Genomic DNA, 25,410 nt, shown 5'->3' on the forward strand with positions numbered 1-25,410 from the left:
TGGCAGGAAGGCAAATGGCCCTTGCCTCTCTTCAGGCCTCCTCCACCCCACTCACCCCACCCCACCCAACCCCACCCCCCAGGGGTGTAAAGCAGCGCAACCCATGTTCTTTCTTCATTCATATCAGAGCACCGCATAATTGAAAATTACGGACATATAAGAAAGGTAGGCAAAATTAGAAACAATTTTAGAACTTCGGATCATTAGACCGTTCTTGACCAGAAGTGGGGTTACTTCAAGGGCGTCATCTCGGCCTATTTGCTGGGTTTTCTTCGGCACACGTGGTGGGGCATAAACTGCATGTATATAAACATGGCGTGGACTGAACTTCTCCATGTGAACCTGGAGGTTGCTGATAGTCACTGTGATGGGCAGCCACCGACAGGTCCTCCACCCACGAGGCTGCCGGACCTTGTCCCACCTTACCTGGAGGAAGCGGATGAGGTAACAGAGCACCATCTTGTTGATCCTCGGCAAGGAGTGGACCACCGCGATGGCGGCTTCCGGATTCTCGTAGTGGGTGATGCACTGCTCGTAGAAGTCGTGGGGGATCAGCGGTTCCTCCAGTTCGCGGTACCATAGCTTCAGCAAGGAGGCTGTGGGAGGAGTCGGGGGGGCAAACGGAGGGAGTCAGAGGGGCTTGAGGGCAGCCAGGAAATGGATCGCCCCTCCCTCTCACCCGCCGAGATGCCTTTAGGCACCTCAAAGGCAGCTCAATGAGAATCCTCTCCGCCAAAGGCGGCTTCACGTCTCCTCCTTTCCGTGTTAAATTAGGGGGTTCACAAAGGCTCAACCCTGACCAGCGACCCAGTTCTCCACCCTGAGACATGACCGAGACCAGAACATTTCCCTCCACACACTGAACTGGGATCACTGGGATGAGGGGCCAGGGATTCCTGCAGGAGAGACGTCGAGGCTTCCTGACCAAAGCTCAAGAGGGCCAGCACTCCTGCGTTTATTCATTTCATTTTTTAAAACTACGAATAAACAACGAGGTCGGCAGAACAATGCACGTCTCCGTGGTCTTCTAGAGATAATAACAAAACTGCAACCTGCCACTGTGCCGTAAACATTTAATAAGATACGGCAGATGAAAATGTCAGCATCAGTCCCATCGTTGTGACTGAAGCTGACATTTTACGGCAAGCACACTGCGTCTCTGGTATCTGTTTTTATCGTATTAAATTTTTTGCTGGGCGTTTGATTGGGTTTTTTTTATTAGTTATCTGTAAGAATTGAACTACCTCCAAATGTAAAAATGGCACCATAAATCACATGAATAAGTACAAGGTAAGAAATGTAGAACCTGATTTCCTCCGCCTCCACCCCCCTTTATTAGCAGGCCAGTCAGAAAGGAGCAGCTTGCCTTAAAAGCATGCTGCTTATATAGACTCCCTTTACTGGACCTTTTCCACCTCAACAAAGCAGCCGCACGGATCCTCTTTTTTCTACCCAAGACACACAAACTAGGAACACGGCAGACTCACAAGCTCCCCCCCCCCACTGATGGAAGGGCCTGAAGAAGAGGAGAAGTCGGGGCTTTTCTGGGTCCCCATCTTCTGGCCGTCCCTCCACGGCCAGCGTCCTCCAGACCCATTGAATGGCAAGTTGGCCAAAGGGTTTGGAAGGAAAGTGGGGAGAATGGGGTGCCCTGCAGGCTGTGCTTCCTCACCAGGAACGTGGGGGTCTTCTAAGCCAGTGGGGATCTTCCACTGATCGACCTGCAGTTTGAGGGCGTTGACCTCATCAATGTCTCCAGGGACTCTGGAAAAGAAGAAAGGAACACCCCCCCCCCCCCAAAAAAAACAGTGAGAAACTCCAACCACCCGGAAGCTGCACAAAAGTATCAGCAGTGCCACCAGGCAGCAACGGCTGATTGCTCTGCTTTCCCAAAGAAACAAGAAGGATGATGCTTCTATGCCACTCCACCGTGCTTAAAGCACACTCTCTGGACCTTGTACAATATAATGGTGCAGGCTACAGACTGTCCTCTCTAGCAAGTTGGGTACTCAGTTGACCAACCCTGATGCCCTGGACTGCCAGAAAGATGAACCTGTCGGTCCTAGATCAAATCAAACCTGGACTCTCTCTGGAGTCAAAAATGCTGAAACTGAGGCTGTCCTGTTTTAGGCACCTCATGAGCAGGCAGGATTATCTGGAAGAGACAATAACACGGGGAACCCCTTTGCTAGCAGCCTCGCTTCCACCCGTTCTTCCTGGATCTTGGCCTCTTACAAAGCCCAAACTCTTCCCCTAGTTCCCTTGTTTTGTGCTGCAGAGACTCTAAGCCCTCTGGGGAAGAGATCTTTTCTCCTCGGCAGAATATGTAAGTGTGATGCTTCACAAATATATTCTGGAACCCAGCGTGAGTGCAAAGCTCCTTACTCAAAGAACGAGGGACATGTCACGTTATTATGGCCCTTTCTAAAGCTTAGTTACTTTTTGGAATAACAGGACCACCCCCACCCCCCATTTATCACGGCCAATGGCTAGGGAATTCTGAGAACTGCCATTCAAAAAAAGTAACATTTCCACATTTTGGCCCATTCACGAGTCTCCTCGTGAATGGGCCAAAAAAGTCCCATTCGGCTGCCCCCTCGCCGCCGAGGAAGAGTTACCTGAAGATGCCTTCTGTCTGGTCTCCGTTGAGGGCCAGCACTTCCTCCGACAACCGCGTCTGCACCCAAGGGAGCTGACGGTCGGGGTATCTCTCTTTCTGCATGTTCATGATCTCTTGCAGGGAGCTCCCAAACATGGAAGGGTTGAAGACCGCATTCTTGGCATGACGGATCTCTTCAATGTTTGGCTTCTTCAGGCCCTGCGAGAGAGGAAGTCAAAATTCAGATTCAGAGAAATCAGTTTGGAAGGGGAGAGGCTCAAGGACTCCCAGAAGAAATCAGAGCTGCTTTGAGCCCAGAAACAAGGCCTGTGAGAAGCGTCCGGTCCATATGGCGAACCAGCCTTTGGCCACAGAGGGGCAGCATCGCTCTGGACAGGAGGCAGGGAGTGGCTGGAGCCCAGCAGGATGCAGAGCCCCCCCCCCCGTGAGCAAAAGGATGCAGCTGCCAGGTGGCCAGGGAAGGGAGAAGGAGGCGCCGGCACGCAGGAGAAATACAGAGCAGAAGCACCTTTTTGCAATTGGCCTTTGCTGTGCCAACAGGGGAGGGAGAGAAGGGGCACCACTCCCTTTGAGGGGGGAGGGAAGAGCCCGTACAAACCACAGGAAGAGGAGGATGGGGGAAGAGGTCAAGGGGAACCAAGCGATGGAACCAATGGTGTCAAGGTAAATTTACAGGCCTGAGCAGAAGAAGGTGTGTTAATGAGCAGCCATAATGAACAGGTGTGTAGAAATGCTGAGTCATGATGACTCATGAGGGGCTGACTCATGTATGATGCAATGTCTAATGTGATTGGACACAGATAGATGTGCATGAGTACATATGTGTACTCTGTACAGTAGATGTACTTCCTCCTGTTCTGATGAGTGTTGTGCTGCCGAACTGCACTGCTGTATATAGCCTATAAATACACACTGGTGTTGGTGAACCCACCTGCATGTGCGTGATTCTTTTGGACTGCCTGGACTGGACTTTATTCTACTAACTCTGCTAAATTTTCCGTGTTCTTGCGCTAAAAAATGGTTTACTGATGGAAAGCGGAGGGAGGGTCAGTTGGCAGTGGAGCAGCAGGACAAGTAGAACAGACATCAGGTCTTCCGGAGGGACCTGACCTTAGGAAGGAAGGCGTTTCTGACCCTTTAAAGCAGCCAGAGAGCATTGCAGGGGGGGGGGGAAGGGGGCACTCCAGTAGCATCTTTTCCATTTCACTGGGCACTGGCCTCTTTCGCCTGCTCTCCTCACCACTTGCCACAGCAAGGAAAGACAACATTTCCCTTTGCACCACAACCACTGAAGAAGCAAAAGAAGGCTGACCGCCGAAGAACGGATGCTTTTGGATTGTGGTGCTGGAGGAGGCTCTTGAGAGTCCCCTGGACTGCAAGGAGAACAAACCTATCCGTTCTAAAGGAAATCAACCCTGAGTGTTCACTGGAAGGACAGATCCTGAAGCTGAGGCTCCAGTACTTTGGCCATCTCATGAGAAGAGAAGACTCCCTGGAAAAGACCCTGACGTTGGGAAAGTGTGAGGGCAAGAGAAGAAGGGGACGACAGAGGACGAGATGGATGGACAGGGTCACCGAAGCGACCAACATGAATTTGACCCAGCTCCGGGAGGCAACAGAAGACAGGAGGACCTGGCATGCTCTGGTCCATGGGATCATGAGGAGTCGGACATGACTTCACGACTAAACAGCAACAACAATTGAAGAAGGCGAACAGGCCAAAGGGCCAATGGCCAAAGAGGTTGGACCCGTATCTCCAGAGCTTAGGAATACCTGACTTTTTAAGACAACTACTCCCAGAACCAACGGGGGGGGGGGGCTCCTGCGAAAGCAGGACAGGTGAAAGTCTCTGTGTTTTATGGGGAAGCACTATACTTTCGGCTCTCCTGCCTGGACACACGGTCGGCGCTTCTCTCATTCAGGCGAAGCAGACGGTGACCCCCAGCAGAGCTGCTCTGCAGGATGCCCGATTTGTGAGGATTCCTCACGCGCACCTTGACTCCAGGTGAGGAAGAGGAGGAGGAGGAGGAGAATGGAAAATTCAGTTAGAGACCGTGTCCCTAAACCCTGCGCCCAGTGCAGGGCGGAATAGGGACCTCTTCAGGTCGCCTCCTTTTTCCACGTCTCTGCTCCACTCCAGACTTCCATGCTGGGGCTTTTTAAAGCAGAAAGCACAAGATCTGCACATGACAGCAAGCTCCCCAAAATGGAAAGCCTGGGAGACAGACCGGGGGGGGGGCTCTTCAAAGAGACACCCTTCTGTTCTTCCTGTTCCTCTCATGCCCCTCCTTCCACAAGAACTTGTGCGTCTCTTGGGTCCGACTTCAGATCGCACCCTCTTTGCGGACTGACGGGGAACCCAAAGGCTTCCACAGCCTTCCGCCCGTGTGGATTTTGCTCTCACCCTTCCCAAGCCACGTCAGCAGACGTCACAAGGTGGAAGGGCGGCCGCCTCTCCTTACAAATTCCATGGGGTGCCCATCTCTGCCACCGCCAGCTGGATCCCGGCAGGGCACAGAGCCATCGTGTTTTCCAAATGGCTTCTGAAGAAGTGGGCGACAGTCCACAAAAGCTGACACCGCATCCAAGGGATCATCTGCGAGGCACCCTCAGACGAGCGGCTCGGGGTTCTGCTGCAACTGGCCAACACGGCTCTACAGACGCTTTTCCTCTGTACCAAACTCTAGCAGGCGTGCCAGGAAGGGCCCCAATCATGTTTGTTGGGTTTGACCAAAGCCATTTACCGTATGCAATATACGTAAGGGGGAGGGGAGAAATCCAATTTAAAAACAGGTGATTATAATAACCCGTTGAGATGCTTTATCCCCAACCCGATCATAAAACCCCTTCCCGTGCAGGGAAAGACGCCGCCCTTGACTTTGCGCTCAGATGTTCTCAAAAGCACCCCCGAGGATTTCTCCTACACTTCCTGGTAGTACTGAGAAGACACTGAAACGATGCAGGGCTTCCTTATGCACTGCTTTAAAAAAAGATTAACAGAGTAATCGGCTTATTTTTGTTATTGTTCTCCTCCCTGTTTTACCAAGCAAACAAACCTAGGAATCTGACTTGGAAGGAGCCTCTGACTTGGAAGAGTTCAAGCCCCTGGGTCCCCATTTTCTGCTTCACTCCAGGTTGGTGGGAAGGGAAGGGCGTCTTCTTTTTAGACCAGCTCCCCTTTCCTCCACCTCTGAGCCTGTGTCTCTTTGGTATTCTTGTGCCCATTCAATAGGCACCCACAGACGGCAGCAGCTCTGTGTTCCCCATTGATAAGCTCCCTCCCCCTTGAGCAGAACTCAACAGGATGACTCACCGATCTCCTGTTTTCCTTTGGACAAATGGCTGCAGCTTATTTCACCGTTCCCCACCCCCATTCCTTGCATGCTTGTTTGTGGGGGGGAGGGACGTAAGGGTGGGGAGAATGCAAAAAAGAAAGTGTGCCTGGAAACCTGGTAGGATGCAAAAGGGAGGATGGAAAAGAGCTGTCGGGAAAAGCAACGTTAGAGGTGGGTTGGGTGGGATTGGGATCCAGGGCTGTGGATTCTCCAGCACTGGATATATATTGAACGGTTATTTGGGGGAACAAGCCAAGACATGCCATAACATTGCAGTGCGCATATGAGTTCGTACCAGAAGTTGGGAATATAGGGTTTTTGTTTATTTGCTTTTGAAGGGAGGACACACAAAAAAAGGGGCCGTTGTCAAACTTGGGTGGTGGATGAGGAAAAGGCAACCTTAAGGCCAGTCAGCAGCAGGCAGGCTGCTGGACTGTTGGCCTGCTTATGTCCGACTCTTGTGGGCTTCTGCTTGGACGACCAACGGGAAGACTCCCTCTCTGTGTACCTTTCGGCCTGATCTGGTAGGGCTGGAAAAGCAGGATTTGGGCTGGATGCGAGGCTTGAGCTCCCAAGTCCAGTCCGCAGCATCTCCAGATCCAAGTGTTCTTCTCAGTGGGTTGGGAACGGCCTCTGGGGCCAACCGCTGCCTTCTAGGTATGGACACACTCTCGGGAGGAAACTGTGCCATGACTTCTTCCTCTGTTAGGCCCGCGTATGATTTTGCAAGAAAGGAGAACATGCTAGTCAAGGGCCAAGAGTTCTGTCTGCCAAGTCCTTGCTGGGACTTTGGGAGCCCAAACGGCCAGCCTGTTCTTAGGGGCTGCGCTTCCACACCCCCATGCCCACCGGCAGCCCAACCTTTGCAGATGCCACAAGCGAGCTGGAACCCCCAAGAAATTAGACGAAACAAGAGAGAGGACCTCCCTGGCCATTCCGCCTGGGATAGAATCATAGAATTATAGACTTGGAAGGAGCCTATGAAGCCATTCAGTCCAACCCCCTGCTCAAGGCAGGGATTCCAATCAAAGCTGACCCGACAGAGGGTTCTCCAGTTTTCTCCCAAGGTCACCGGTTCCGTTGTCGTACTGCTCTAACAGCTAAAAAGCTTTTCCTGATATTTAGCCTAAACCTGGCTCCCTTTAGCTTGAGCCTTATTAGCATGTGTTCTGCACTCTTGCGATGATCGAGATCAGATCCTGCCCCACCCCTGTAAGATCTTCAAGTCTTTGAAGGCTGCTATCCTGCCTCCCCTTGAGTCTTCTTTTCTCAAGGCTAAACCGGCCCAGCTCTTTCTGTCTTTCCTCCTAGGGCTTGGTTTCTGGTTCCCGGATCCTCCTTGTCGCCCTCCTCTGAACTGGCTCCAGTTCATCAGCATCCTTCTTGAAGTGCAGTGTCCAGAACTGGACACGCTATCGTAGATGAGGCCAGACCAGTGCCAAATGGGGGGGGGGGGTCTAGTCCCTCGTGGGTTTTGGAGGCAATGCTTCTGTTAATGCATCCTAAAACTGCACTGGCCTTTTTCGGGGAAGCCACCCGCCACGAGACCCGCCCGGCGCCTATTCAGCTTGCTCCCGGCTGCCGCCAGGACAAAACACATCCACCCAATATGGAGAACAAAGGTACCTTCTTGGCTCCTGTCAAGGCCGCCTTCTGCAGTTTGCTGTAACAATACTTGGCGTAAGTGCTTATGGCCACCCCTAGAAGTGAGAAAGAGAAAGAGAAGAGAGGGAGAGAACGTCAGAACCGGGGCCACCCAAGCGGTTCTCAGCTGAGACAAAGAGGCCGACAGGAAAGACCCCAAAGCAGCGTTCCCAAGAAGCAACCGGAGCGGACATTTTCAAAGCGGAATCCACACCAACAGAACGTCCATTATTCTGACTGGTCTTGGAAAAGCTCTTCCGCAGCTGTGGGTTGGTGAGGCAAGCCCCTGGGATGAATCTTTGCCCCAGAGCTGAAATCTGCAAGGGTCCCATACTAGCCACATGCCATGGCGTCCATCTGCAAGCCACCTTCCCCTCTCCCCCCCACACACACTTTGCATTTTTTCCTGCTACCTCCTGCTGCAGCTACGAAACTCACCCAGCTCATTCATCTTGGATTAATTTAGATTTGGGTCATTCCAAGTGCCATGCACAGTTTTGCATCTGCAAAACTGCCTTACCGTGGATTCGGCCACGGGTCCATTCGGCCAAACAGTATCTACTGCAAAGAGCAATACTTCCCCCCACCCCCGAAACTCCAGTCTTTCCCTGCATTGCCTGGGACTCTATGCGTTGAGAACCTACAGCATGCGACTCAAGCGATGAGTCCGAGGATCTCAGGCAAATGATGGTTTGACTGCAGAACAGAGAAGCTCTGATCTATGGATGCAGGCACGCCACGCACTTGCGCCCCTCCAGAAGCAACGGCCGCTGTTTCCCAGTGCGCAAAAGGCGAACCTTTCTTCCATTCGACCAGCTTAACTTAAAAAGCCTGTTTGCTTTCTTTCCTTCTTTCTCTCTATCACCTTTACCTTTTCTCTCCGATTGTTTCGGACTGGAGCCAAAAGGCACGCGACCCTCCACCCATCTGCCCGCGACAAGGCTTTTTAGTTGCATGGTCTGCCCACAGCTTCTCTCGCCAAATGGAGGGTGCATGTGATGGCTGATTTATTTATTGGGTTTATTTATAGGCCACCTTTCTCCCAGTAAGGGGACTTAAGGTGGCTCACTTATTGCTCATTTATGGATGGTAGTTTCATTTAAAAGAAATTCGGTGGACACAGATAGTGGGATATTCACTCACTACCTCCTCAATGAGACCCTTCCTCTGACTTCAGAAGAATAAATACAGTGGTGCCTCGCTAGACAATGATAATCCATTCCACTGAAATCGGTTTAGCGAAATCATTGTCTAGCGAAAAGCATTTCCGCATTGGAATGCGTTGAAACCTGTTTAATGCGTTTCAATGGGGAATTATCGTCGTTGTCTAGCGAATATCGGCTATAGGAAAGCCGCTTTGCGAACCGCTGATCAGCTGTTTAAATCGCTGTCTTGCAAAGCTTAGGTCCTGAAAACACCTGTTTTGCGAGCGCGGAGGGAGCTGTCAAAATCATCGTCTAGCGAAAATCGGTTTGCGAAGCAGGGACCAAACATTGTCCAGCAAAATTCCCCCATAGGAATCACTGTTTTGCGAATCACTATAGAGACCGCAAAAAGTCAGTGTCTAGCGAAAAAACTATCATGTGGGGTAACTGTCTAGCGAGGCACCACTGTAAACCCAATATTGCTATATGCTCTCAAGTTACTTAACCGTAACCCTAAGAAAAGCGAGAGTTTCTCAAGGTCAAAAGCTCACAATTGCTGTGACATTTTGCTGGCCCAACAAAGCTGTGGCCTAATCTTTCTTTCAAACCACATGGCTGAGACATTTTCCCCTCTTTTTTTTTATATCAAAGTTTGGGAAAGTCCGGGGGGGGGGCACAAAAATCTCCAGAACCTCACAACCTGCACGGTTAACGGAAAAACTGGCCTGAGTATTCAGGGAATCGTAATCTAGAAAAGTTGAGTTTTCCAGGCACTAAAGTCTCCCGGATTTTTCATCCCCAGTTTGTTCTGCCCCCTTCCCGAAAGCTTTGTTCCCAAAGACCTTGCAAAAGCAATCTGCTTAAACTGACAGGGTGGAGATCCTAAAACAGCAGAGGGGTCTGTATTCTTTGGGTACGTAATTATCTGAACGGGGTAAGACGTGTTCTGAACAGCAATGTTCCAGGTGATGTTTCCTGAAAGAAAGAGCCAGTGCTTGCTTGTTGTTCTTTAGTCATTAAGTCATGTCCGACTCTTCGTGACCCCCATGGACCAGAGCACGCCAGGCCCTCCTGTCTTCCACTGCCTCCCGGAGTTGGGTGAAAGTCATGTTGATCCCTTCAATGACGCTGTCCATCCATCTCGTCCTGTCTTCTTCTTCTCCTCTTTCCTTCACACTCTCCCAACATCAGCGCTTGCTAATGTCCTGCAAAGTCCACCCGGGCTCAGCAGAAAGCCTCCAGGTGAGATTTTCAAGGACATCTCAGACCACAACCTCTTGCTAAGGAATCAGGAAAAAAAATCCATCCACACAGTGACCTTCAAATCACTCTGGAGGGCAGGGAAGAGCACGTGGCCAGCACTCGGATCTTCCTGAAAGGGTGGCTATTAATAGGCCAGCTTCACTGTCCCTTTGGGTTGAGTAATCCAACTCAGGTCACGACAAGACGGGCCAGACTCTCTCGGCGGTGCAGCCTGGAGAGCAGAAACGTGGCATGCGCCAAGACACGCTCTCCTTCGACTTCTGGGATTCACAGCCAGGAGGAGCACAAGTCTCACCTTCTGGTTTTCGTAAGGACCCTTGAGATGGGAAATGCTGGGAGCGAATGTGGTTTACAACATCCAGAACCCCACAGCCAGCCTGGGCAGTAGTAAAAATAAAACACAAGGTCTCCCACTTCTGGCAATGGCAAAGCGGCTGCTGTGCTAAATCCAAGTCAGAGCCGTCTCACTGAAACCAGCCCTTCAAGCCCTCAAGAGCAGGAAGGGGGAAACTTGTAGCTCCTGACTGACACTCTCGCAGAATCATAGAATAGTGGAGTTAGAAGGGACCTGTAAGGTCATCGAGTCCAACCCCCTGTTCAAGGCAGGAATCCAAATCAAAGCACACCTGACAGATGGCTGTTTAACTTTCTCGTGAAGGCCTTAGCTTTCAGGCCACCTCTCGAAATAATTGGTTCCGTTGTTGTACTGCTCTAACAGTTAAAACCTTTTTCTTGATATTCAACTGAAATCTGGCTCCTGTAAAACTTGAGCCCATGGTTCTGTGTCCTACACTCTGGAATGATCAAGAATAGATCCTGCCCCCGCTTTACATGATTCCCTTTCAAGTATTTGTCTGAAGTATTTAAGCATTCCCTGAAACAGACTATGCTGGTAGTTGTAGATGGGAGTTGCAGTCCAACAGAATCCGGAAAGCCACGGGCTCCCCGTCTATCTTGGGTGCAGGGAACCCTCCCAACCCTGATCCCAGAGGTGCGGGCAAAAGGCAAGTTATGTCTGGCACATCTCCTAAAAAGCAATCTCCCTCTCTCTCTCTCTGGACCGCCACTTGGCCACTGCCTGCGGGATTCACTGGCCCTCTTACCCAGCTCCTTTGCCCTTCCCCAAAATCCAGCTAGGGAGCTCTGGCAATGCTAGATGTGTTCATAGAGCCGTGTTCAGTCTGCTTGTCTTCTCCTCCTGCTTTTTTCTTTTTTTGGACATGCCATGCACAGGACGACCATCAATTCATTTGGGGGTGGGCAGTTTGTGCTCAAAGACAGAAAGAGAAAAGGGATCACTCAGAAGGCTCCGGCATTCTTTCCTTCTGCTTCTTTCTCCTGGAATCTCTCTTGGCACGAAGTTCTCCCTCCAACAGAGGACTATCCTCCCTACAAAGGGACACCTGTCCACTCCCATGGAAGGGCAGCTCTGGGGCGATGCAGATCAGGAGGCTGCAGACATTCTTCCTTCAGCTTGTCGAACCATTCGGTCAATTGACCGAGGGCAGATCTATAAAAAAGGCCGACCGCCAAAGAATTGATGCCTTTGAATTGTGATGCTGGAGGAGGCTCTTGAGAGTCCCCTGGACTGCAAAGAGAACAAACCTATGTATGCTCAAGGAAATCAACCCTGAGTGCTCATTGGAAGGACAGATCCTGAAGCTGAGGCTCCAATACTTTGGCCATCTCATGAGAAGAGAAGACTCCCTGGAAAAGCCCCTGATGTTGGGAAAGTGTAATGGCAAGAGGAGAAGGAGGCAACAGAGGATGAGATGGTTGGACAGTGTCACTGAAGCCACCAACGTGAATCTGACCCAACTCCAGGAGGCAGTGGAAGACAGGAAGGCCTGGCGTGCTCTGGTCCATGGGGTCACGGAGTGTCGAACATGACTAAACGACTAAATAACAACAGACCTTATGGTGTTGGAGCAGCCAACCGTCGGGGCAGGGGCTGGTCCCGCAGGTAAGGAAAAGAGACTTCCCAGAGATCGGCCAGAGCTGCTCATGACAAAGGGTACCTGCGCACACGCTTTTTTGAGTCTTTCCACGTGAAATTAGTTCACATGGGAAAGTGAGGGATAGAATGACTGAACTCCCAAGAGGTTTGCCCTCGGCTTTTAAGTGTGGGAAAGTCTCCTGTTCCAATCTGCTCAGCCTTCCTGGCTGGGCAAAAACCAGATCAAGAAACCCACACAAAACCCCTTTTCAGTCCTCTTTTATGGGGAGGGGGCAGAGACCGGGGGAGGAGAAGCCTCTCCTTTTATTACTCTTTGTGTTCCTGGAGGTTCGGTGCAACCGAATCCCAGAGAATTGGATTCTAGCAAACCGAAGAAACACACTCCAACCCTGCAATAAAACCAGCCACCAAACACAGCTTGGCTCAGTAATTTTTAATTAGCTGAACAGCCGCCTTTAAACCATTCCCCCCCCCCCATGTCAACGCGACCTCTTTGGACAGCATGGTCAGCGTCTATGGGTGTATTTAAGGGGAAAGGTCTAAAAATAGCAAGGAAGAAGCCGCTGAATTTCTGTGATCGCAAAGGAACAGAGGAGAGAAACTGGGAAGCTTAGGGCCCCCTTCAACAAAAGTCCAGCAGCAAGGGCTGTGTGCACCTTCCAGGATTAGATGCACAACCCCGTCCCACTTCACGCCAGCTCACACGGGGCTCTGGCTGGCCCCCGTTCCAGTTTCACATTCCGTAATCCACAACTACCACCTTCCACTTCTCCTGTGCTTTGACTGCCCAGGCTTGATGGCAGCGTTCCTCGAAATAACGGGGAGAACAACCGAAGAAGGAGCAGTCTTGTGGCACTCTAAAGATGAAGGGGTTGATTGGAACGGGTGCGAGCAGCATGGTGGCAATTTATTTCCTCATGGAGTAAAAACGTAGTGCTTCAGGCGCAGGTGCACCACATATCGGACAGAGAGCAGCATTCGAGTTAAACGGGGTGCAGAAAATAGAAAGGGCTACTCTTCACGCTAGCCACCTAATCCATGAGCACTCGTGGCAGAATAAATCTGACAGCCTTGAAAGCGCCACAAGCTCATTTGGCATTTTGCTGCAACTGACCTTCTGGGGTGAGCCGGATCCTATCATCCTATCATTCTGCCCTTTCAGGAAGAAGAGTTGCTCTTCCTCGTGCTCTCTTCCATGGAGACACAAGCTTTCTTCCCGTGGCTGCACATGGTGGGGGGGGGAAAAGCCAGGGCGGGCACAGCTAGCTCATCAGGTCATCCGATTTCCTCACCTGGCATCGCTGCCCACTGGTCACCGGGGAGGAAACAGGCCAGGCAGCACAACGGAGGCAAGGGTGAAGCAGAGCACATTCTAAAGCATGAGAAGTGCATCCAGAATGCTTTGTGTCCAAACGGCTTCAGCTACTTTGGCCGGCTCTAAGCAAGGCTCTAATCGGTGCTCCTCCCAATGCAGGGAAGTGGCGATTCCCGTGAGCTGCTGCCAACCTGGCCCGCGATGAAGGGTGATGGTTGAAGGGTGTGGCACATCTTGAGGACCGCCAGAGCCCATGCCCTGTTCTGGCCCTCACGACAGCCCTGCCAACTGCAGATGGAGGAGGGAGACCAAGAGAAAAACCCATCCCCGTGAGCATCCACTGATGTGACATCTCAGATGGGCTTCCTCCGGAGCAGCTCTGCCAAAAGCAGCAGAGGTTGGGGGGGGGGGAGAGAGCCCTAGCACTCATTCCTCCTTCCATCCCGTCACACACAAGGGCTCGGCTGCCCACAAAGCTTAAGGCACAGCCTGTAGTTCTATCAAAAGTCTTAAGGAGCTCTGTCTGCCCCTCTCAGCAGCCCCCAACCCACCTCACAGAAAGTCTCAGCCAAAGCCAAGCCACAATTCTTTATTATTATTTTTTTCCTAGCTGATTTTTCTGCAGGGCACACTTCACACGAATTCTTCCCCATCCCATGAAAATGCCCTTTTTTTTTCTGCCACAGAAGCAGCCTTCTCCTTTCTAAGCTGCCTGAGTCTTTAATGGCCACGGAAGCCACTTCCTAGCTTTGCAAAGATCTGGGGAACGGACACTTTCCGGGCTTCCCGCTCTTCATAAACGCTCCACTTTTGTTCAGTTTTTGCAAACCAGGAAACGCACCGACAGCTTTCTTTTCCTTCAGAGCTCCAGGGATTAAGATGCATCCGATCCCATTGGGCTTAATAACGGGTGAAAAGTGGAGGAGAGGCTTTGAGCAAATAGATCCATCAATACTTGTTATAAGGGCCTTGAAGAAAGCCACGGCATGGCCAGGAAGAAAGAATTCCCAGGGGTCTCGTCCGTCGGCTTCTGCCCCACTGTTTAATGGGAGAGATATTTTAAAATATTCACACATGCAGACAGAGGCTGCTCTCAATGAGGCTGCACACCTGCGCGTCCCCCGTTAACCAGCTCCGGTTAATTACGACAGCATCCATTTATCCTAATGTGGATGTCTTAAATAAATCAGGGAGCCTTGTTCAAACAGGTGCAGAAAAGCCTCAGGGCAGGCTGGCAGTGTGTGTATGTATGGGGGGGATTCGTTTGAGCACATTCCTTGCACATCTCTGTATGCCACCATGCACCCTCATTGCCACAGCAGAGGAGATCTCCATGTTTTCAGCTGCTACCCTGGGATTTCGCTGTAGCATTTTCATACAGCTGTGGGGAGGGGGTGAGAAGCAAGAAAACCCTGACCGGGGTGGGTGGGGGGTATCCTTGTGCCAAGAGTCAGGAATGTTGCCGGATGGGCTTGCCTACAAAGAGGTGGATTCTCCCACCCCGTCTTTTCTTTCTAACCGGAGCCCTGGTGATCAGAGGAGAGGACAGGGTGGGGACATATCCCTCGACTGCTGTAGGATCAAGGTGGAAGAAGCCACCACTATATTATCGGCAGGTGGCGCTTCCAGCCACTGGACACCGTGATGGATGCCACCATCCAGGTCTCTCTAAAGGCAGAAGATCGATGTGGACAAGACAGGTCCATTAGAAGGGGGTAGGAGCCCAGAAAGACACTGCCTCCGACATCTATCTTCAGCTATAAGGCTTGGGACAAAGAGGGAAGCAAGAAGGAGGAGAGGGTCCTCATTACCCTCTCCTCCTTCTACGCTTCCTTCACTATGAATCCCACCACTGCCACCACCTCACAAGGTGGCCTTAGCAAGCCACCCTTCCCCAGTTCTCTCCCACCGGTTCAATTGATAGGAACCATCTCCCCTGCAGGGTTTTCCTTAAGGAATACCAGAATAATGCACACAAACAGCAGAATGTATTCAAAGGAAGTACTCTAAGAGATCATGACAATAGCGTTGCCTGCGGTTTTGACTATTCTGTCCGCAGAACCCAGCTAAAAAGAACATGCCAGTAAAACTTGCGGGCTGCGCCTGTGTGGTCAGCTACGCTTCTGATTCAAAAGGCAAGCCAATCGTGTCCCGGGTGAAGAAGCGTCTACCAGCCCTGCTCCCATGACCCCGATTAGTCAGAGATGAATTAAAAGCAAACAGATGCCCGTCGCCTGGGGGGGGGGCAAGGGAGCTGGCAGCCCCGTTTTCCTCGGCGTGGCTTCCGTCCCGTCCACATCGCTGCCGATGCAGCTGGTGTGCTTGCATGAAGTGGCCCTGCGTCCCCCCCACCCTCCCCCCTACCCAAGGCATGGCATCTCAAGCAAAACCACCACCCACCTGAAGGTCCACCTGAGACCGCAGCACCTGCGCTGGAGGAAAGAAGCGTGATTTGGCAACGGTCAACCATTGAGAGCCGGCAGAGAAAAGGCACGTTCCCCAAAGAAGCAGTTAAAAGGGGGGAGGGAGAAGCGTGAAAGCCAATGTTAAAAGGAGACTGAGTGGAGCTAAAAAGCTGCAAGGGGGGGAAGAAGCGGAGTCGGCATCTACGTCTATAAGGAGAGGAAAGCGCCAAGGGAGCGCTCCGCGGCGGCACCCTACCATCGTGTTCTTCGATATAGGGCTTGGGTTTCTTTCTCAATTTGGACTTCTTCTTACTGTTCCTTTCCAGGAGGTCTTTAATGTGCTGAGTAACTGGGGAACAAACACAACGATGAGGACAACGGAATGGGACACAAAGAAAGGAGGGGAGAAAAGGGGGCAAAATGCACGGTTCAAATACAGAAATGAAACCAAAAGGACACCAGAGCCCTGCTTTCAATGGCCAAGACGCTTAGCCAGGGTTGTTTTATTATTTGGGGGGGGGGGGGGCTGGGCAATACTGGACGGGAGGGGGCACACTCTCGTTTCCACCAAGCGGCTCCACAGCAGAGGACCCTCAAACCACCTAGAAGGTTGCTTTTTAATAAAAGCCACCAGCCTCTTCCGTGGAGTGGAATTTCCCCCCCACAGATCACATTTTTAACCTTGCAATTTTTTAAAACCATCTTTCGATTTCGGAGGGTTGGCATCGCCACCTCAACCTCCGTTACCTGGAAAAGTCACATAGCTGAACCTCTCATGGTGGCTTGGGGGGGGGGGGAGAGGCCAAATGTCCCTGCCTCTGGTCCTCTGTCTGCTTGTCCACCCTGATGCTGCTGAAGGCATGTTGCTGCTAGCAAAACTGCAACCTCATTAAATTCTGATTGTCTTGAGCACCGCTTCATGGCCGCCTTCACAGGCCCCTCCAGGTTCCCAGAGAAATCAGCAAGCATGTCCGCTCAACTTGCCTTCAACACTGTCAACTTGTTAAGAGTTCAGGTTTTGTTTGTTTGTTTGTTTTTAAAAAAAAACACTTCACCCTTCTTGGCAGTCTTCATGTGAAAATAATCTAATCTATAGATCTTCATTGATTAAAAAAGTCAATTAGCTTTTTTTTATTTTATAGTATTTTTCCATGTATAAGACGCCCCCATGTATAAGAGGCACCCACGTTTGTATTCCAAAATTAAGAAATCTAAGTGGGGATTAACAAGTGCAGGGGGAAAGGGATCAAAGCGCTGCAGGATGACTTTGATCCCTGCTTTCCCCTCCACTTGTTTTTGTTCTCTCCTCAGCTTACTTCAGTGTATAAGACAACCCTCAATCTTTAGTCAAAAGATTTTAGACAAAAGTATTGTCTTATACACGAAAAAATATGGTATTTTTTTAGATTCTATACAAGGCATTTCCGTTTTCTGGTTCTCTTCTCTTGATCTTACCTTATCTGACCCTCCTCCCAAGGAGGAGCGGTGGCCTGAACAGTAGAGAGATAGCAGTCTCTCACTATTTCTGTCCAGGAAACGAGGCTCACCTTGGTTTTTATAGGAAAAGATAAGGAAGGCTGAGACCCACTTTGTTCACTAAAGAGGAGCAGAAGTTCCTCCTCTACTGAAAAGAAGGGCAAGGCTCAACGAGTGGGCAAGGTGGCCAGGTTCTCTACTTACAGGACATGTAAGTAGACATGGCACGAGAGATGGAGTGGTGGGCAGGTGAGTTGAAAAACGCTAATAATACAAAGAGCAATCAGTGTCCCACTTGGAAAATCGCAAAGGAAGCCCTCCGTTCTTGGCAGGCTGAAACCTCCCAGGCTCATTCATGCGCAAGGGAACACATTTAATCCCTTGGGGGTTCAGCTCCGTAGGGGAAGCCATGGCGCGAGAGCCGCCTGTTTTGACAACAACTCCCATCAGCCCTAGCCAACACAGGCAGGGCCCAGGAATGCTGGCCATGGCAGTTCAGCAACGTCTGGTGGGCCCCATTTGGACCCATGGTGAATTATGGGGTGTCGGGCAAGGTGCTTTCCCCAAAATCTGGACCAAATCCAAAAGGGTGTAAGACGACCCGCACTCAGACTGAGTCAGTACGGATGGCTATTTCTTCACAGAGCATCTACACACAGAAAAGTAAAAGTGTATGTGTTGTCTATAAGACACACACACACACACACACACACACACACACACACACACACACACACACACACACACACACACACACACACACACACACACACACACACACACGTGTATACCTTTTTGAGCAGTTTCACAGAAATCTCTGTGGGTTTCTGTCCTAAAGGAACAGAGGCTGCTCTGCTCTTTCCATTCTTGAGGGCACCTCCTTTCCAGGAAAGGCTCTCTCTACCTAAAGGGGGGGGGGGTCCCTTCTGAATTAAAACAAAAACAGGAAAAAGAAACAAACCCCCTAACAGTGGACTTTTAGTCCAGGTGAGATTTTCTGCAGACCCATAAGGGGAAAAAAACAACTTCCCTTTTTGAGTTTTTTCAACATCCAGGATCAGAGAGTGTGTCATACCATTCAAGAAAGGGACGGGAGGATGGAGAGGGTTCCTGGGAACGCCAGGGACCCACCCTGCTTTGGGAGCTCCATGAGCCCGCTCAAAAGCACAGAAAACAAGGCTCCTCCTGTCAACACAAAATGGCACACCGTGGAGAACAGAAATACATGGATAAAGGAACTGATTGGCAGACATCAGGTGATAAGACTTGGGTCAGGTCTCCTGAAACGGCAGGAACAGGTGACAGTACAGGGTTTACACCTGGGGGGGGGGGAAGGAGGCTTGTAGAGGCAAATCCAGCATGGACCACAGCCGTGTACAAGAAACAGGTTTTATAAGGCTGCTGTGAGCTAGACCCGCAGGAGGGCATGCACCCTGAGCATGACGGACACCTTCTTTCAAAGCCTTTCCAACCCTGAGGAAGAAGAAACATTTAGGGCCACCCTTCCTCTCTGATCAGGACTCCTCCCTTTTCCCAGCCACCTCATTCACACTCCACTGAGCAACATGGCCATGCGCTTGCCATGCCCCGACCACTCCGCCGCACCATGGCGTGCGCTTTCCCTTTCGCAACTCATTTGCAAGAGCAGGATCCTAGAAAGCAGGCTGGGGGGGGCAAGGGCTCAGAAGTCCCCATAGCCGTGCTCAATGCACCACCACAGCAGGACAGGGTTCTCCAGCCAAGGGACCCAGCCTGCTAGAAAGGAGATCCAACAGCCCACGACACGTTGGCTGCCAGTCATTTTGACCTCTTCGCTGAGGAACTGGGTCACGCTTAAGCTTGCCTTGCGAATCCACTTTCTGGAAACCAAAGGGCACCTCCGATGACAAGAGGCCGAGCCCTGGCTAGTTTGGGCATCTTGGTTCCACCCACGTCTTGAAACCTCATGGAAGGTGGAGATGGTCATGGATCCAAGTCCATCCCAAATGGTAAAGAGCCCCTGGGAGATGTTGGTAAGGAGATCAACTGAGGATGCCCCTGCTAACTAACATGGTTAGCGCTTCTTGGCTGTATTCCTGCCTTGAGCAGGGAGCTGGACTTGATGGCCTTGCAGGCCCCCTTCCAACTTCCCTTTTCTAGGATTCTAGGATTCTCTATTGCAGGGCACCCACCAGGAGCTTGGCTCCCGAGTCTCACTGTAACCAAACCGGTGCCTCCAGGAAGCTCACAAACTAGGCAGGAAAACAAGGAATGGCTGTCTCCTGTTGCTACCCTTCTCCAGCTGTCATCAGAGGTGTCACACCTCTGCAGGTAGAGGTTACATGCTGAGCTATTACAATTGAGACCCATGAATGGATCCCCTTTTAAAGACACTTAACCGGGAGGTGAGCAACCGGAGCCCTCCAAATCTTCCAGAAGCAAGCATGGGAGTGGGAGCCCCAAGAACATCCGGAAGGCCACAGTGATCTACTCCTGATCTACGTCAGCATTCATCCCAATACCCTGTAGCGACGAATATACAAGTTACATAGGTGGAAGGTAATTTGCTCCAAATCTTCAGCCACTTTCGCTGAACAGCTCCAAGTTCTGATATAACACAAGAGGGGCGGAAAACATATTTTTCTACGTGACTTTATAGGCATCTAGCGTGCTCATCCTGTTGATCCCTCTGCCCCACTCCTCCACCTCCTCCTAGTCATCATCACAATCATCTCAGAACTGCAGAGCTGGAAGGGGCCCTTTGGATCCTTTGAGTCCAGCCCCTCTCAAGGAGGCCCAGTGGGGAATCAGACGCCCAACCTCTGGCTCGGCAGCCACATATTTAAACCCCTGAGCTATCCAGCAGTTCTTCTCCAGAGTTTATAAACTTTTCCTCTTAGGGGGGAAAAAAATCCCACCTGACTACCCTCACCCATCTGTCTAGACAGCCACGTAAACGCTGAGTTGATAAGAGCAGGTCCTTCTCTGTGCCAAATTTCGACCCAGCGGAACTTGAGAATTTCTTAGTTCATCCAACCAGAATTTCCCGTCCCAGCAAACCCTCTCTTGATTCAGATCATGGAAACAAAGCGAGGCATTTTATCAGATATTGTATTCAATCTCGCAGCCAGCCGTTCCCAACAGTGTCTCTCTGTCTTGGGATTTTAAACGCTGAAGAATCAGATCTGGCCGTGCGTCATGCTCTGGCAGGCTTTCAAAGGAGCAGATCCAAGCACAGGAGATGCAAATAAAGGAAGCGCTTGAATCTTAATGAGCCTCCTTTTTACTTGGACGGGGGGGGGGGAGAGACAACCTGGGACACCCACCCAGACAGAAACTACAGCCCTTTTTAAAAAGAGTTTAAGCCCCCTTCCAACAAGCGCCTGGATGCCTGGTTAGTCAAAGAAGGAGCCTGCCTAATTAAAGCCTGCAATCACGCCTGCCAATAGAGATAATAACACTTGTCTAAGAAGGTGCCATTCCAAGCCCTTTTAGCTTCGAAGCAGACCTGGGGCTAGTTCCAAGCAATGCTTATTCCCAAGGCGTCCTTCCCTACAGCGGTGCCTCGCATTATGACGTTAATTCATTCCAGCGAAATCGCTATAGAACGAAAATGTCATAATGCGAAAATAAAAAGCCCATTGAAACGCACTGAAACCCCTTCAATGTGTTCCGATGGGCTGGAAACTCACCGTCCAGCAAAGATCCTCCATAGGGCAGCCATTTTCGGTGGCTGTCTTGCGAGGAATCCATCCCAGAAAACAGCAGGGAGTCATTTTATTTACCTGGTGGCCATTTTGAAACTGCCGATCAGCTGTAGGAAAATCATCGTTTTGGGAAGAATCCGTTCCCGAAGCAGGGAAACGATCATCGTAAAACGAAAAAAACCTATTCAGACCATCGTTTTGTGATCACTTTTGCGATTGCAAAAACGTCGTAATGCAGGGCAATCATAAAGTGGGGCACGACTGTATTTCTATTTGGAAAGTTTCAAAGAGGAATAGGTGCTAGCAGAGAGCAAGGGAATCCCTACCTTGAAAAGACAGAGCAATTCGTTTGGTCTCCTGATACTGGCAAGCACCAACACTTGGAAAGGTCCCCTTTCTAAGAAATGCAACTCCCAGAATCGTCCAAGGTAACAGGCTGGCCAAGGGAAACCTGGTACTTGGCAGTCGAACCAGAAAATTCTCCCAAATTCTTGCCGGCCAACCACCAGTTTACCAGTGTTAAAAGTGTGCTTTTGGTTTCTTCTCCTCAGTTAGTAGCAGCTTCTAGGAGATGATGATGATGGTTGCATGCTGCCAAATCAATTCTAACTCAAAGCCCTTTTCCAAGACATTCTTGGTAGAGGATGCTCAGAAATGGCTTGCCCTTCCCGTCTTCTCGGGGGCATTTTGGGGACCGCCATGCCTCAAGGTCACACACAAGTTGGCTCTTCTCTGAGGAGGCACCACTGGGGGATCCAACTCCCAAACTCTGACTCTACAGCCAGATACCTAACTCATTGAACTATCCAGACAACTCTAGGCTAAGATACAACAGTCAGAACAGGTTGTTTATGTGCAGGGCTGGCGCAACCATTCTGGTATCAGCAAGGAGCTGTACTAAACGACTTTTTAATGTCTTGTCCAAATCTACAATTCAAAGACCCTGCTCAACCAGGGATACTCACTGGCTCCAAATACAGGAGTGTGACTGTGGAAACTTAACAAGCGCCCACAGCTTTTCTGTAAACTGGCCTGGTTTGCACAACGCCCCTGCAGAGTCTCCATTTTTGCCTAGACTCGCAGGCGGAGGCCACAGGCAGGCTGTTTTAACTGGAGAACTTGTCAGGCTAAGGACAGGTTGAGGCAGGGGCAGAGAACAAAGAAGCTCGGGCCCAAAGGGAATCAGGGCGCCCAAGAGGGAATGACAGCCCTTCAGTGCTACACAACTCCCATCAAAACGACACAGAAAATAAGGAATGCCCCAGCCAAGGGGGCTTCTCCTCACAGGATAGCCGGCCCTCCTATGGTGAGGCCAGATCGACTGGATCTCCTTCTTTGATTTGTACACAATAAGGACGATCTGGAGGTTGGGAACAGCCAGCCTCCTAGACTGGTCTGCCCATCATCTTCTTCCTGTATAGCCAAGGGCCCTCTTCTGAGACCACTGTTCCTGGATTAGCCAGGTGGATGAAGGCAGGAAAGTACAACAGGAGTCACAAGGGGCCAGATCACTTTAGTCAACGTGGCCAAAACCAGATTTAAAAAGACACACAGTAGCTAGTGATGGGCATCCATTAAAAGGCAGTTCCTTGGCTTCCCTGCCCTGCCTCCTCCAGGCACTGCCCCTCAATGGGCAGCTGCTGGGGGAGGCAGGGCTGCGAAGCACCAAATGCCTGTTTGGTTGAGAAATGAACCACCACGAACCGCCAAATTGGTGGTTTGTGCCCATCTCTAACAGAAGCCATATTAGCTGTTTTGAGGGACAGCTGTGGGGTGAATCTTCCTACTGTGACTCAGCCTAAACCACGCTCTGGCTGATTCCTGCCAGCTGGAGTCTTTGTCACCCCTAATCTATCTTCTGGGAGTATATTCCCCACACATCGGTGGCTCCCCAGTCTAGCCCCCTTTTAGCTTTCTTTATGTGTAGCTTAGGAAAAGATCCACCCTTTCTTCCTTCTTCTTATCTTTGGAGCCCCTCTGCAAATAGTCTGCTCAGGCATTGCAGAGTTTTCAGTGCAGCCGGTATCTCACAACCCTCTCAAGCCATGTGAGTTGGCTTCTTTTGAGTCAATGTTTCCCCATATTAGTTATATTCTGTATTGCTGAATCGTTGCTGTTTCCCAATAAAATCCATGGACGTTGTCCAAGTTCACCCACTCTCCGGTCCACGGATCTCACGGGATGCTCATTCCCGCGCTGCTACCGAGGGGCAGAACACCAGTGGCAAACGCCTCCCAAACCTCTGCCCACATCTCTCACTCCTCCTCCTCTTCATCCTAGGCTTTGCTCTTTGAGCCCCACTTACACCCTGCCCCTGCCCCACATGTTTCTCCTCCTGACCCTTGCCTAGTGTTGCTTTTCCTGGCCCTCGTCTCCTCCCACCATCTCTGTCATCAAGGCCGTTCCGTGAGACCGGACAACCCACCAGGGATGAAGAGAGCATCCCCCTCCACATCAGGTGAGAGTTTGCTTCTTCTTTTTCTACATCTCTCACCAAATCCTGCAGTCGTTTCTCTTCCAGGAGCGTCACAGGGCTCTCCCATTTGAGAGGACACTTCCAGCAGGGCTGAGGCGGAAGAGTGTGAAGAACGAGGCTTTGTGGGCTGGTCAGTTTGTAAATGGCCCATTTTCCATGGCTTGTTACCTGTCGGGAACTGGAGGGTCTTGAACGCAAGAGCCGAGGGGCAGGCGTCAGGGAGATTCAGCTAATATGCAAGCCTGTTGCAGCCTGGGAGCGAAACGACGGACAGAGCAGAGCACACAGGAACAGCCTGAGGAGCTTAACTAAGCTTCAGGAGCCGAGGCAGGAGCAACCGTCTCCCCCCCCCACACCCCATTTGCATCCCATCTCTTTTAGAGCATAAATTTCCTCCTCCCAGGTCTGACGGAGCTGGCCATTCATAAATCAAGAACGGTGGTTACTTCCAGCTGTTGACAAGGTTGGTGCAGTTAAATCCGTTTTTTGTCTGATGCTTTGAGACCAAAGCATATCACACCATTCACCATAAAACCTTCCCTAGGCGAGTCAGAATAAATGCAATTCTTCATTATAAAACCAATAAAAACAAGCAGCTACCAGACTGTACCAAAAGTGCTATAAATATATTGACTGTCGATGATCTCGCGCTTGGTGTGTAATAAAAATCAATGCTTTTTTTTCAAATTAAAGTCAGAATTTAAAAAATTGATACCGGTTCTGGTTTTTATTTTGTCAGGATGCTTTCCATCTTTTTTTTTTTAAAAAAAAAATCCAATGTGATTATAGTTTAAACAACATTATAGCGCAAAGATCTCATAATGGAAAAGGGATTAGAAATTCCAATTTTGTATTGTGAAACAATGTAATTGTATAAGCTTTTCTGTTATGTAGATTATTTAGGTTAATCCTTCTGTGTCCCCTAGTATTTGCTCTAGTAAATGTCATTAGGAAAAGAATTTGAATTCTTAAACTCTGTGTGTGTCTCCGAAGATACGTCCTTCTTAACAGCGGTATATGAATATCAGAAGCAAGAGTGCTGATCTTTTCTCACTCCTTTCCAACTCTGACTGGAGTTCTTCCTAGAGCTTTTTATTTCTTTTGAAGTGACACAGTGTTGGAAATTCTTGGAAGCCCTATTAAAACTCCCAGGACTGCTTTCCAGTTTCCTTGAACACTGCTTATTCCTTTAAAGGGGTAACCCTAGCTATCGCGCCCCTGCAACTTTCCTTAGATAAAGACCAAGCCCGTACCTCTCTCATCATACGGGGACGACTCTCTCACCGAAAGGTCTGCCAAAAATCAATGGTTTCAACCAATGCTGTAAAGCTGACCAGCACTGGTACCAATCTATACTCAATGGACAGCGTATTCTACAGCCGGATTCCCCTTTGGAGAAAGTCCAATTAAGAATTCCAAAAGGCGGAGAACTCTATTGGGACCAGTATGGATCTGGAATCTGGTTATGAGCCAACAAAGTTATCTCTGCCTTCTATAACTTTGAAGACACAACATTGAGCCAATTAGAAAGGGGACCCCACACTGGGGGAACAGAAGTTTAATCCACCATAAATTGGGATTTTATTCAGTGATGGTAAATTCCTTGCAACACAAGACATAGCATTGGCTCCTATTGTCCCCGTTTACCTAATCCAGCATCTAAAATTTTCACTGGCCTCGAAAATTGCCCGTCTGCCCTCCGTTTTCAACTAGCAAAGGCGTCTGTGAGCTCATGGGGGAGAGAAAAGCCTCTGAATGGAATCTACTGTGGGAACTTTAATTGCCTACAACAGCGGTTCCCAACCCTTGGGTCCCCAGATGTTTTCAGACTACAACTGCCAGAAATCCTGGTCAGCACAGCTAGTGGGGAAGGCTGCTGGGAGTTGTAGCCCAAGAACATCTGGGGACTCAAGGGTTGGGAACCTCTTTGTTGTTTACTTGTTGTGTCCGACTCTTCGTGGCCCCACGGACCAGAGCACGCCAGGCCCTCCTGTCTTCCACTGCCTCCCGGAGTTGGGTCAAATTCATGTTGGTCGCTTCCGACCAACTCTCCAACTATCTTGTCCTCTACCGTCCCCTTCTTCTCTT

The 25,410-nt window shown here is 50.3% G+C and overlaps 1 protein-coding gene across 3 annotated transcripts in view; it reads right to left on the bottom strand.

Moving 5' to 3' along the window:
- The window catches only part of ARHGAP39 (Rho GTPase activating protein 39), a 202,704-nt gene that overhangs the window by 11,738 nt on the left and 165,556 nt on the right, over positions 1 to 25,410 (bottom strand). For 2 of the 3 annotated variants that reach the window (XM_072999428.2, XM_078392035.1), the window contains exons 6-10: positions 15,941 to 16,033; positions 7,582 to 7,655; positions 2,619 to 2,818; positions 1,673 to 1,764; positions 427 to 596 (exon numbers count right to left, since the gene is read on the bottom strand). In XM_072999428.2, the coding sequence (XP_072855529.2) occupies positions 427 to 596; positions 1,673 to 1,764; positions 2,619 to 2,818; positions 7,582 to 7,655; positions 15,941 to 16,033 (629 nt within the window). The remainder of the gene's footprint in view (positions 1 to 426; positions 597 to 1,672; positions 1,765 to 2,618; positions 2,819 to 7,581; positions 7,656 to 15,940; positions 16,034 to 25,410) is intronic. The other variant, XM_078392036.1, reaches the window with a different exon arrangement.

The sequence above is a fragment of the Pogona vitticeps genome, chromosome 4 (genome assembly GCF_051106095.1).
Source record: "Pogona vitticeps strain Pit_001003342236 chromosome 4, PviZW2.1, whole genome shotgun sequence".
NCBI classification, from domain to species: Eukaryota; Metazoa; Chordata; class Lepidosauria; order Squamata; family Agamidae; genus Pogona; species Pogona vitticeps.